Source organism: Atta colombica, unplaced genomic scaffold (assembly GCF_001594045.1).
Source record: "Atta colombica isolate Treedump-2 unplaced genomic scaffold, Acol1.0 scaffold9, whole genome shotgun sequence".
Classification (NCBI taxonomy): Eukaryota; Metazoa; Arthropoda; class Insecta; order Hymenoptera; family Formicidae; genus Atta; species Atta colombica.
The window spans coordinates 1,136,376-1,150,986 of record NW_017259583.1 but is presented as its reverse complement, the minus strand read 5'-3'; the positions used below and the strand labels follow the sequence as shown (position 1 = coordinate 1,150,986).

The window sequence follows — 14,611 nt, the reverse complement described above, 5'->3', positions numbered from 1 at the left end:
ATTTATATACACTGGTGTAAAAATTGGAAACAATCAATATAGTTTTTATTGCTAAAGTATTATTGATTAGCTTCACATTTAAAAAATACACATGAGAAAGTTATAAAATAATCAAAAAAATATTTGCAGATTCAGAAAGCACATTCCGAAAGAGCTTTGGAATCTTTAAGATATTTGTCTATTCGATTTACACTAATTTTCATAGGATTCTTGGATAATTTCTTTTTACAAGAAGCAAGTCCATCGATGCCGTATATGAAAATGAGATCTTACTAGGTTTTTGTTCTGAATTTGCTGTTATGTCAATAGATTCTGTTCGGTTTCTGTCATCAATTTGCTAGTACAGTATTAGCAAGCTTTGTCATATTTTTGACAGCAGTTTGCTGACAATGTCTGATAGTACAAACTTTGTATACAATTTATTGCTTTTCTGCAATAAAAAATTGATAGCAGGCTCTACTCGAAATCTGTCTCCGTAGACTTTGCTCAAGGATCTTAATACTTTTATATACAGAATAATTAGAAGAATTATGTTAAAGAGTTATGTAAAAAAAAAAACTATATTGCATCTAAGAAATTTTAAATAATCTGGACTTGACGTTAAGGACATCTTTTCAAGATTAATTAAGATCACCATCTTTCCTTCTGGTAACTGAACAATTTTTATCTGTTTTTATCTGAAACAATTTTGCCTTAAACTTAAGGATTTAGAGATATTGACTGAATGAATTAAAATGGACCACTTTGTATGTATATCTGTATATTGTATAATGCATACACGATTTAATATTTTGTATAAGAGCGATACTTTTTAATGTTGAATATCGCATTTTAGTTACATATACATGTTCACGATATCATCAGCTTGATCATTATCATTCACAATTACCCTTACATATCATCATACTTTCCAGACCAATCTAGTTGGCAGCTCTCCTTTCAGGGAGCGACTCGGGAGCAACCGTCTGCCAGAGAAACCGAGACCAAGGTTTGAATATGTTTACCTTGATGATTTCAGCATTGTTGCTTTGCAATCTTTAACTGCATAGTTTTGCGGATTCCTCTTTTGTTCTTTTTTTTTCAGTGGACTATTTCAAATTGGTGTGTCAATAATTTTCATTCTTGCTTGGTTTATTATGAGTATCCGCTGGAGCGGGATACTTTTGCATCACATTATATGGCTTATTGATTTTGGCGAAACATACATTATTTTACTAATGCTACATATTTTCAGTGTGCATTTTGTTAAGTAGGATTTACTTATAGTAACTCCAGTACAAGAAATATATTTGATTTAAATGAAGAATTAAAGAACAATCCCTGAAAAAATCATGTCATAACGTTATCTGAAATTATATAATTAAAACGTGTAAATCACATAACGAATTGTTCCAAATCAATACATGATTTTTTAAAATGACGTAATTTGAAAAATTACATATTAGAAATAATTACATATTAGAAATAATTTTATCATGTGATTTTATAGTTATCGAATTTTAAAGAATTGAATGATAAAAATAGAGGAAAAAAGAATATATATTATCATGTGACTTTTTAAATTACGTAATTAAAAAAAAATTATATACTGATTTGGAACAATCCCTTACATAATTTACATGTTTTAATTACATGATTTCATCATGCAACTACATGACGTGATTTTTTTTACGTGGGGACAGTTAATGCTAAAATGCACATGATGATAATGTGAAGCATGAACATAACATGATCACTAAATTATTCTTTGATGCTTTATTAGTGTTTTATAATGTGTATGGGTATATATTCTGTATATTAAATCAATTTCTTTTCAGTTTAACGCTTTTGATGATTGCTCCATACTCTTGCTTCAGAAACACAATTAAAAAAAGGATGCACCGGTACATCTGACATAAACATTGCATACAACGTTTTCGACCGCACTATCGTGCATGTCTTTTTTTATTTTGCGTGATTTTTATATAGTATTTTGAATGTCTTTATATATTACATACTATACTGTAACAAATTATTCTTGTCTCGCATTTTTTGTTCATCTTGGGCTTTGCTAACAACCATCGCGACACTTTGATTAATATCCTCCCGATGTTACTCAATATGGAACAGATGCGACGCATTAGGAAGAAAGCGAGAGAGTTTAAATAGATCCCCCACATAGTTTCTGTATCTTTCAGCTTCTTTCATCTTTTTCTGTTTGTCTGATTAATGCCTGGTTCAGAAAGCATACATACTGAGGACAAATGAGATGCCAAAGCTTAAATTTAACAGCATCTGTATGTATGCTTTATGTAACCATTTAGAATATTTTGGTAGTGAGTGAGGGAGTGACGGGGTTGTTGCTCCTCTGTACAGGAGAGGCATGTAGTGAATACCGCTGCGGCTGCCCGCACGTGCCTCGACACTCCTCGCCACGTGCCAAACAGGTTGGTCTCACTCTCTTATTCCTTTTGCAATTCAAATTAATAAAAAAGCGTGAGAATTGTTTCTGTAAAGATTTTTTAAATTTGATAATAAAATAAAATATTTTTGCTTGTTTTAGCGTTAACATATAAATAGCTTCGTAGAATCTGCATTTTTTTACGCACTAGTATATAACTTAATAAATGTTCTCTATTTTTATACGTGATTCAGATCTGGTTCTAAAGTAATGGACAGAGGACGTGTATCACCTGCCAGTGAAGCTGTTTTGCCATTATCACTCGAGCAACAACAGCAGGATCATTTTGATGTTAATGACGACAGGTACAAGGATATTATTTTTTAATATTTGATTTAACGGTAATGCGTATAGTAACATGCATTTGATACTTTATTTAAGAGTATTGATATTTGTATACAGAATCATTCATTTAGTTAATTATGAAACCTTTGAGGTTAAGTTGCATTAATTACTATTAATACTTACAATTAATGATTTATCAGTTTAGAACAAATCTTTAATTATAGAATTTATGAGAGATTTATGAGAGACGAAGAGGTATTTGTTTTCACTGTGATTTTTACTTAAGAAGACAGTTCTCATTTTGTTTCGCATTTAAAATAAGTAATGAAGCTTCTGGATAGCTTCGTAGTAGTTTTTATATTAAATATATCTATAATATCTATATAAAAAAATACAATAACAAATAATTAAAAAATATAACAAGAAATGAAAGTACAGCGCGAATGAGCACAAACATTTTTTAAATAAAAAATTTATTACTTTGCTAAAGACATGCTATCTTTATTCCAACCAAACGTTTCGAATCTTTTTAAAATCCTCCTTAGTGATGCAAATACATAAAGAAACTCCGTACAAATCTTATGAGAAATAAGTTTTGGTCAAATTGTTTCAAATAATTTTGTAGCTCAATGTCAAGCTGATTAAAAGTCCTTACGGGTACAAATCTCCAAATGCCTTAGTTTTTTTCTCTAGGATCTTTGAAAGATTTTATTCGGAAAAATAGTCTAAATAAAGGAGGGTATCAATTTTTTCGAGGATTTCATGACCATTCAAGATCGTTTTATTTCTATATTTTCTTATGTATTTTTTCTAGAAACAAAAAATAATTATTATGATAATGCCAGATTTAAGGAAAAATTGATACATTGAATTAAAGTGAATAAAATCCTTATTTGTATATAATCAGTTATGCCTCAATGATTTAGAAATTAATTTCAAATTGGATAAAATGCGAACAATATTGCATCACAAAACGTTAATTAGATTATATTTTTCATTAGGACTTTGTTACAAAAAAATTAATAATCTTATGAAAAATATGAAAACTTGAAAATATGATATATCAATTATTGCTTTCTAACTAATCCTTCTTATGAATTATTTTGTATTTTTAAATTCGATTTATGTCGACTATAATGTGTATATTGATAATTAGCAATGAAAAAGTTCTGTTATTTAAAAAATAATGATAAATGATGAAAAAATGACTAGATACCTTTTTTCTTTTTATTTGAACTGGGACCGATAATGGTAAAATTACATCTCCTATTTACATATTTACATATTTAAAATCCAACAACGAGATATAAAAGATTAATAAGAATCAAAAAAACTTAATAAAATTCGTTTAATAAAATTCGTATAATTAAAGATAGAAATAATAAATCAAATTGTAGAAAGTACAAAAGTTAAAACGCTAGTATACAATTACACTAACTTTGTAATATAAAGGATCTTTCAATAAGGACGCTCGATTTTTAAATGTAAATAAAACAAGTTGTGTGTGAGATATCCACTCAATTTTTTTTTTATTTGAAAGAATATTTTATGGCATTAAGTATGCAATATAACGTCGCTCAAATATCCACCGCGGCTTCGCTTGATGACACGTATTCGGACGGTTCAATTTTCGATGACTTTCTCGCATAAATATGACTGAATTTGCTGGATGGCGTTTGTTATGTTGACTTTGAGAGCATCAATTGTTTGCGGTTTATTCGTATAGATCTGCGATTTAAGATAGCCCCAAAGAAAGAAGTCTAAAGGCGTTAAATCGCACGATCTCGGTGGCCAGTTCACGTCGCCGCCGCGCGAGATAACCATGTCCTCAAATCGCTCGTGCAGAATGTCCATCATGGCATGCGGTGTGTGGCACGTAGCATCATCCTGTTGAAACCATATATTGTCGATTGTCCATATCATCCAGGCCACAAGAAGTTGCTTATCATCGATCTGTAGCGCTTGCCGTTGATGGTTATGGCAACGCCTGCTTCGTTTTGGAAGAAGTACGGACCGATTCCGCCAGATCAAAATCCGCACCAAACAATGACTTTCTCGGGATGAATTTGATGTATCTCGCGTGGATTGGTATCGTCCCAAATTCGACAATTTTGTTCATATATCCATTCATCCAAAAATGAGTCTCATCGTTAAAGATGATTTGTTTGGTGAAATTTGGATTAATTTCTAATTGCTCCAGAACCCAATCAATGAACGGCGTTGTCTATAGTCGTTTACCTTAAGTTCCTGAGTTGAATTTTATAGGAGTGCAGACCCAAGTCCCGACACAAAATTCGCCAAGTTGAAGTCGCAGAAAGGCCAAGTTCTTGTGAACGACGAGAAATTGACCTCGGGTTTTCCCGTACACTCTCACGCACAGCAGCGATGTTTTCAGCAGACCTTGCCTTTCGGCGACATACTGGTGTTGGTGATTATTTATCGAACCGATTGACTCGAATTTGGCCACCAAACATCGAATAGTCGACTCGGCAGGACGTTGTGGCGAGGATAAAAATCACGTAATGCGCGGAACGTTTCTCGAACGGAGCATTGATTTTTATAATAAAATTTTATGATTTGCACACATTGCTCAACACTATGACCTTCCATGGTGATTTGCCATACACTACTAAACAATTCACAACAAATTGACAGATGTCACTTTAACAACATGGCTACTATGATCTAACAATTTCGAGCGTCCTTATTGAAAGACCCTATACAATAATAAACAAAAATTACACTTATAGTATAATACTACACTTATAATAATATAGTACCTACATTTATAATAATTATACAATAACAAACAAAAATGAATAAAATACCCGAATATTTTTTTTGCTATTCTTCATTTCTTTATTGCGAATGTAGTTCGTCGAATGTTATTTGTAAATTCATACGCTCGATTAGCAGAAACGGCGGATTTTGAACGACTCGTAAAAATATATCTTTACTCATTAAAAATTTAGGTTAGCTGTAGCTCGATATGGCTCGATAGGATAACCTAGGCGATCTGCATGTGGAAGTTCCACATGCAGATCGCCTAGGTTGCTGAACTCGATCTATGTTTTTACGCGCAATATAAAACAAAAAGATAAAACAAAAAGAGGATGATAATGAGCAAAATCGATCAAAATGTGCAACCGGACACCAGGCCTAGTAACACATATATATACGGAAAAAACTGTCAGATATAACATCACGAAAAAAATATCATATTTTTTAATATTTCGAAAAATATTATTATGATATAAGATATTCTGGAAGAAAGCCTTACTTTCTAATTCCAAAAAGTATGTTAGGATTTCCAAAAAGAAGAGTCAAGAAAATCAAGTAAGCTATTCACGAGAAACAAGGGCATTCATATAATTAAGCATCTCAAAGGAATAAAGACTCATCGCATCCATGTCGTTTATTCCGGGTAATTTCGAAAACGGACACAAAATTAAAATCATAAACATATCATTGGTACACGTACAAGTGTAGTAAAAAAGATTTATTTCGATTGTTTATACTTTTTCATATAAAATGTAAAGACTTTCTCCAAAGGTCCTAGAGCAAAAATAAGACATTTGGAGTTTGTACTCGTGAAGAATTTTAATCAGCTTAACATAAGTTACAAAATATTAAAATTTAAAGCTATTTGACTAAACTCTTAAGATTTGTGCGGAGCTTCTCTCATTGATTGTTTTATCAGTTCATAAAAAATAAGTCGCTTTTAGATTACCGAAATTGTAGCGGTATCTAATCAAATAAAGAAAAAAAAAAATAAAAAAAAAATACATACAGATGCAAAAACTTAAACCAATTTAATGAAAGAATAATATAAGGCGACATATCCTAACGGATCGAGAATGTGCGTGAGAAGTTTTGGATATATTAATTAGAACATGAAAAATTTGATTTGCAAATCATTATCCGTGACATATAATTGTGGCTTGAATTTCTTTGTTGTTATAGTTTTTAAAATAGAGAGCCCTTTTAATTATTATTGTTATATGATAATTTTTTATATAATTATTTATAGTGCAAACCAGGAGCTAACCAAGATAAAAAGTAATGCAACAAACGTGGAAATTTTGGAAGCCATGAAACATCCTCAGACTGGTGTTGGTTTCTTAACACAACATCCCTCGCTCCCTAGTCAAACATTTGTTAGCGCCGATGCAATCCAATGGTTAAATAACCATATAGAAGGAGGCATGGAGATCGAACATGGTATTAATATTATGAAGGTAAAAATTTAGAAGAATTTTATTATCTAATGCAGTTTACAATTTGAATATTATCATAATAGTTAATCTCAACTTGCACACATATAATAATATAACATTACGCACATTGTTCACATTGTATATCTTTACATATTTTTGCATAATTAGAAAATAGCTAATTGAAATTTAGAACATTCCCGGAGTGATTTTTTTAAAATGGTTTGACTATTTCTCCTTTTGCACAGAGCTACTTCTGTATGTCAGACAACAAATAAGAAAAATTCCGATTGAATACATGAACCGATTGAATACATGATTGAATGCGTCGGAAGGTTTAAGGGGATGCTAAACTGATTACCGAACTTGATCGAAGTCGATAGTACAGACTTTTTAAATTCTAAATTCGATAATAGTGACTTTGATTCATTTTAGTACTTACAATCGGTAAAACTGATTTTGTAAAATATACCGAAAATTCCTTTTGCTTTGTCAATTAATAAATAACTATATACCTAAAAATAAATTATGCACAATAAAAAACAAAATAAGCTATAGCTGCAATTGTCAAATTAATAACATAAAAAAATTAATGTAATTAAATTCTTCCCGAAACAAAGGATAGTTTTCAGTATGTCTGTGTGAGATATTTATGTATACATTTAAAAAAATTAACAATTAAATTGCAAAGATATGTCTCTATAATATACATAAAATACGTAAATGTATATGACGTACATGTATCGAAAGTAGAAAAATGCAATTTATCAATATAGTGATCAAAATTTTTTCGAATCAAAATAGGATATTCTAGGAACGTTTTATATTAGTACAATGATAATTATAAATGTCTTGAGCTAATTATATGGATGATTTAATATTTTGGATCAGAATGGAATCAATCTAATCAAATTATCCTGAGAAAATATATTGCTATGTGGATAAGAATAAGAACTAATACGGTACTAATTTCATGATTTATTGGTTTCGTAGACATGTACATATGTTTAAAACTTAATAATACTCGATTTTTATTTAAAACTGTGATTTTAATGTTATCATTTGAGATAAGAAAAGAATATTTAATTATTAATAGAAATGATAACTGCAGAGAAAAAAATTGTAATTTTTAGGCAATATATATTATAGTATTAAAAATATGCAATATTTATTTATACGAAATATTTGTGCTAATAATCATAAATTTTTATTAATTATTGGTAATCATCGTTCTTTAATTATCCCCGTGCTTCCGTGGGCTCCATTAATAGTCACGAAAATTTGCCCAGCGCCGGTAGTTTTTAATAATATCTCGTCGGTGGCTTAGTTCTTGACTATTCCTTAATTTTCACAATCGAGATAATTAATTTCTAAAGTGCCGAATATTCATCATTGGATTGGTTCTGAATTACGCATGATGTATCATTTGCCCTTGTTGTTTATCAAATAATAAAGAAGGATAAAACGATACATCATGTATATCTGCGCTGCATAATTCGGAACGCACCCATCGATAGCTTGATGCACGAGGAGTGGGAACTGTCTGGCAAGCCGCGCACACCAGCTGCGAGCTTCTAATCGCTAACATCACAACTCGAACGGGCAGGTATCTGATCAGCGTCTTTCGCGCTATCTGGCGCCAGACATTGCAGCCGCCAGACATTCTGCTGATCGATGATGTCAATAATACTATGTCTTAGCACCGACACACTATCACGTCTCCAGATACTTGGCGAATAAACTTCCGTAAACTAAACGCTAAACCTTCGACTTTCATGAATTTTTGTAAAAAAAATACTTTAAATGACATCAAATGAATGCCTTTAAATGGATTTTCTCCGATAAGAAAATTTATGCCAAAAATGTTTAAGTAATAGTATTATATATCACCTGAATGGATTATCTTTACACAACTCACTCTAAATCACTTCTGAAAGACTTTGATATTGACCTGGATCTTCAAAAAAATCTATCCCACTTTCGTGTGCCCCTAGAAGAGGGATGAGGGATGATGATGGTGGTGAGATGAAACTGAGATGAAACTTTGCGTGGAAAGTCGAACGCCCCTGAAGCAGTGGGGAGAAGGAATGAAAGTCGCTTCGCGTTGAAGTTTCGCGTCCCTAAACAAGGAGAGAGGTGGGGGGAGGAGTCGCTTCGCGTGAAAATCATGCATCGCTAAGCAGGGGGGAGGATGAGATTATTATTATATTTTCCTTCTGTATCTCCCCCGTGCCCAACTGCTATATAATCACAATAAACTAGAAATGTAATATATTAGAAATAATAAGTACAAACTTCTATAACGTCATTCAAACATTTTTGGCAATAAATCTTCGTGTCGGTGAAAATCCATTTAAGAGCAGTCATTTAACATCATTTAGAATATTTCTGCTAAAATTCATGACGGGAATCGGGCGTTTGACATTTTCAAAAGTTCACCTTACTTGCTTTAGCGCCGAGACACTATTGTGCCTTCTGATATAATGACGACATTTCTTAAAATAATGATAGAATTTAGAGATTTAGAGGTTTGCGTCGCAATATCTCCGCTCATAGGACTCGCAGAAAAAAATAAAAGCACTTTCATTATACAACCCGAGCGGTAGCTATCGATTGAGGGTATATACAGAATCCGGCCGAATAATATGTAAAAGCGGGCACGATTTTTGATGATTTTTTTATAAAAAAGTAAAGTAAATATATAGTTTAGGGGAGCCCACCTAATGATTTTAATCTTGACATATGTTGTCAAGGTCATCTTGAGTGATTTTAAGAAAGTTTTAACTGTCGGACGTCACTCGTTAAAAAATTATAAACAAAAGAAGTTTAAGAAATAACATATATAATATCTCTTTTCCACCATATAAAACAGAAATTTTCTGCTTTAAAGAATATTTTACAAGCGAAGCGATTCTCTCCCCACCTGTTTAGGGGGCGCACGACTTTCACCTGAAGCGATTTCCACTTCATCTCCTCCATAGATATATACATAATAAGAGTAGACCGAGCGTGTTCTCTACTTTGGCATAAAGATCAGGATAAAAAAGGACAGAGAGCAGATATTAGACAGAGATCAATATATTCACAGCTTACTTCTCCCCCCTCTCCTTCCCAATTCGTTCCTAGTCACAAAAAGAAAGCACACGGCATCCTTTTCTATCTAATCTTCACGTTTCAAACTTCACATTCAGTTTATTCTTATTATTATATGTCTATGGTCTCTCCCCTCTATTTGGGAGGCGCACGACTTTCACCTAAAGCGACTTCCATTTCATCTCCCCTCCTGTTTAGGGGTGCATGACTTTCATCTGAAGTGAACTTCTACCCCATCTCCCCCCTCCTGCTTGGGGACGCATGATTTTCACCTGAAGCGACTCCCATCCCACTTTCCTCCCTGTTTGAGGGTGCACGATTTTTATAGAAAATATAGATGAAAGTCGTGCGCCTCCCAAGCAGAAAGGGAGATAGGGTAGGACTCAAAATTTTTATTTTATATAGCAGAAAGACGTTATTTCTTAAACTTCTTTTATTTATAACTTTTTAACGAGTGATGTTCGACGGTTAAAACTTTCTCAAGATCACTCAGGCTCAAGACTTTGACAATATATGTCAAGATCAAGATCATTGATGGGGAGGGGGAGAAGGTTCCCCTAAACTACATATTTATTGTTAAGATAAAAAAAAATATAGAATAAAATTTTTCGCTTTTCTGCTTAGTTTTTGAGAAAATTGAGTTTGAATATCCGCCGTACTATTATATGGCTAAACTACGATTTGTTGAGTGATATAACGTATATAATGTTTATAAACAACGTTCTACGTTGCCGAGGGTTCAGGCATCGATAATTAGGTGGAAAGTTCGATAATAAGGACAACAGTTCCAGCAATACTATATATAATTGATAAAATAAAATTTTGTTCATTAAAAATTTTCTTTGTGTTTTTCCTTAAACCTAATAGCTTTTACATTCCGTGTAAATATTGTTTATAAACACTATACGCGTTATATGTCGTTCGACGAAGCTTAGCCGCATATGCAGCCGCTGTATGCAGCAGATTTTCAGCTCGATTTTCTCGAAAACTAAACAGAAAATCGAAAAATTTTATATTTTTTGTAAGGAATTTACTTTTTTATAAGGAATTACGTCATGCCCGCTTTTACATGTTATTCGGCCAAGTCTTGTATATAGAATTTCATCAGTCCATTACTGAGAACCTACATGTCTCCAGATCTGCCGCAACTCGCCAACTCGCGTAAAGGAACATGGCAATGTTGACGCTTCGCTTGTTTTAGTGCCGAGATACTGTCATGTCTCCAAATTATGCATAAAAAATAATTTATCTTTTTTGTGCAGGGAATGATTCAAGACAAATTGATATGTCATGCATCCGGTGACTTCTCACAACCCTTTGTCCTCGGATTTTATTTATATCATATCGTGCAGGATAAAGAAAATCAAAAAGGTAAATGCGATCGAATTGTCAACGTTTCGCAATTTAATTGCATTTTTTATATAATAGCCGCAGACTATTCCGCTCCGCTCGGGAATTTGCAGAGTTTTGAGAATGAATGGGTAGAAATAGAGATGAGACCATCGAAAGGATGGTGTGAACCAACATCTTCAACAACAGTGTCCACAGTATCCACAATTCCTAGTTGCGACACTATTGATGAATCCAATGTTTCATCTTTTCTGAGAGATGATATCGATTTAACTGAATCAATGGATGATAGAAATTGGACAGGTAACATTAAAAATATTCAATATATGATTTATGTGTATGTCTTCACTTTCATGTTACATCACAAATATCTTAAAAAAAAAGTTAATCTTTAATTTTTAATGAATTTCAATCATATATATATAAAAGAAAATATTTGTAAAATAATTGTCAAGATTTGATCAATGAAGTATAAACATACATCAAACACGAATTACTTGTATAATTTGTTCTCTTTCAGTGCCATTGTATAAACACACTCATTTGGATATTGATATCAATAATAAAAGTGACAGGATCGAGTGGGGTCATTTACGATATCAGTCTATTTATAAAGTGGATAATTCTTACGAACTCGTAGTACAATGGGTAGCATCATCAGGCAGTATAGTAGCTGATCTGGTAAATGTCAATCTATCTCCTCTTTTATAATTTTTTTAGAATATGAGAATCAATGCTAATAATCAATATATTTGGCTGTAAGATATTCGTTTGGCAACGCAAAGCTCAAATGTGCGGGATACAGATGGTACCAATTCCCAGCGATTTGTTGGCGCTACCATATACTCTGAAGAGCGATCCTCTCAGAGGACCTATTTTTATACCACTTGATACGGAATGCTTAATGATAAATAAGCGGCACCTCTTTGAAGGTTTGTTCTAAATTAATTTGATTTTATTATTAGTTTTATTAAAAAACAAATTGTTCTATTTGATAAAGCTAATAAATACAAATTTGCAGAATTCCGAGAAGATACCTATGCGCAAAGACTATTTTTGTTCCAAGAAGCAATTCTGCAGAGATTTGGCTTTATGTCGTGCTTAGTCGAAAATACCGAAAATGATCGTCAGTACGTTCACATCACTGGCAATGCATTTATATTAGTGCCATCCAGCACGAATACTCGGCCGCGTCCGCGAACTGCTACCAATGTCGTGCGGCGAAATACAGGACAGAAAAGATATCCGGTTCATCCGGATCAGTCTAGTCCGCACGAAGCGTACATTACTAGACATGTTGGTGGAAAAAAGGATGACCATAACACAGATAGGAAAGTAAGTAATCTTATCGTATACTTGATTATTTAAATTTTCATGAATTAATAATTATTGGTGTAATAAGAATTAAATTTAATAATACAATATATTTTTTTTGAATGAAGTATGAAGAGAATTAATCAAATAGATTTTAGATTTATATTACATTTTTTTTCAACAACATATATTTTTTAAACACTTAACATTAAATGTACAAAAAATCTAGCAATCAAATTGCCTAATAAAAATTATAATTGTTATTAATTTTAGATGGGCTTTTTATGGTCTTGGAATCATATGGTAAGCCGTAAGTGGAAATCATTATCTCTTTCGGCAGGCGATGAATTTTTCCAGAAGAAAATCATACAGGATTTTCGACACTTTTGTTCCAATAGAGACAATAGACTTAAAGAATTTTGGGAATCTTGTTGGGAGTTAAAAGAAAAAACTTGTACAAAAGCAAAGTAGCAAGATATTGGTTTTTCCAAAGATTTATAAAATTATCGATCATTTTGTAAATTTCATCAAATTGTCATTTATCATTGTCACTCGATTGTTAGTTTAATATTTCATATATGACAAATTTTTTAAACATGTTGATGCTGCAGAATAGAGATCTGAAAATCTCTTTGTCTCAATCAGCAGGCTTGAAAAATTTGTCATACAACACAAATATCAGCAGTCTTAATTTATCAAAAATATAATTGTATATCAATGTTTATAAGATATAGTTGATACAACTCTTGTAAGCAGGATTAAAATATAAATTGTACAATATTAGTATATAATGTAATAATAATAATAATAATAATAATAATAATAATAATAATAATATGCATTATAATATTTAAAAGTTAGTGCCAAGCTATATTTATGATTTTAGATTCGCATTTTCCTATTCCTACAAAATTTATGAATAATATGAATGAGCAGAATTTGCATTTGTTGCTTATTATTCATGCTAGTGGAACGATTCTTTTTTTTTAAATTAAAGCATCTCTCTCTCTCTCTCTCTCTCTCTCTCTCTCTCTATCTGTAAGGATTCTAATACAGTCAACCTTATAATTAAATGAGATATATCATCGTAATATAATCTCATTGACTTGTGATGAATTCTTTATTTATTTTGACATGAATACAATGTGTGCTTATGTGTAAATGATTACAATGTTTGAACTCGGATCCATGCTAAGAATGTCTTTGACATAACATGACTGCTAGCAGCAACTTCAGACTGGATATCAAGATGTGTTGCGCTATCATCGATTAATTGAAGAATACATGAATTAATGTCATAGTTGATAGGCATGTTCATGCATATCAAAACTGATTTTAGGTATATTGTCTATTGAATATGCACATTCAAATTTTTATTGCGAAAATATTAAGAAATATATGCATAACTGCGTTATTTATAATTTTGATTCGTGTAGCATGAAGTTCTACAAACATTTATAATGACGTATTTTCGATGGTAAATATGACATTATGTGGCTATAACAAATCCATGGTTACGATAGGACGTCAGATTCGTTAAGAATGAATAATTAATTACGTCAAATAGATGATACTTTGCTACTTAAGATATATGTTACATCCAAACCCTGGAAATGGGTTTAAAAAAAGAGGGAATAGGAAGGATGGAATGTGGAAGGACGTTAGAGCAAACACTGTCTCGCACGCATCCGCATGGAAGGAGATGGAGCAAGTCGAACGCACCTAGGTGATTCCGAAACGTAAACCAAGTGTCTTGATAAGAGGCTATGACTCAGTTTCAAGAATCATGCGATCATAGATCCTATTTTGGATCAAGGAACTTAATCCTTCTTACTCGAGACAGGATCGTATGCGAACCTATGCTGACAGGATATTTGTACGAGGGAATAATAAAAGACATTACAAGGAATTTATT

The 14,611-nt window shown here is 32.1% G+C and overlaps 1 protein-coding gene across 1 annotated transcript in view; it reads left to right on the top strand.

Moving 5' to 3' along the window:
• Window positions 1-13,167, top strand: part of LOC108693471 (DEP domain-containing protein 5) — a 70,592-nt gene extending 57,425 nt beyond the window's left edge. Inside the window, 9 exon segments of the mRNA XM_018202445.1 lie at window positions 915-988; window positions 2,635-2,745; window positions 6,756-6,963; window positions 11,295-11,403; window positions 11,461-11,685; window positions 11,903-12,063; window positions 12,146-12,314; window positions 12,404-12,717; window positions 12,970-13,167. Coding sequence (XP_018057934.1) covers window positions 915-988; window positions 2,635-2,745; window positions 6,756-6,963; window positions 11,295-11,403; window positions 11,461-11,685; window positions 11,903-12,063; window positions 12,146-12,314; window positions 12,404-12,717; window positions 12,970-13,167 — 1,569 coding nt within the window.
• The last annotated feature ends 1,444 nt before the right edge of the window (window positions 13,168-14,611 follow it).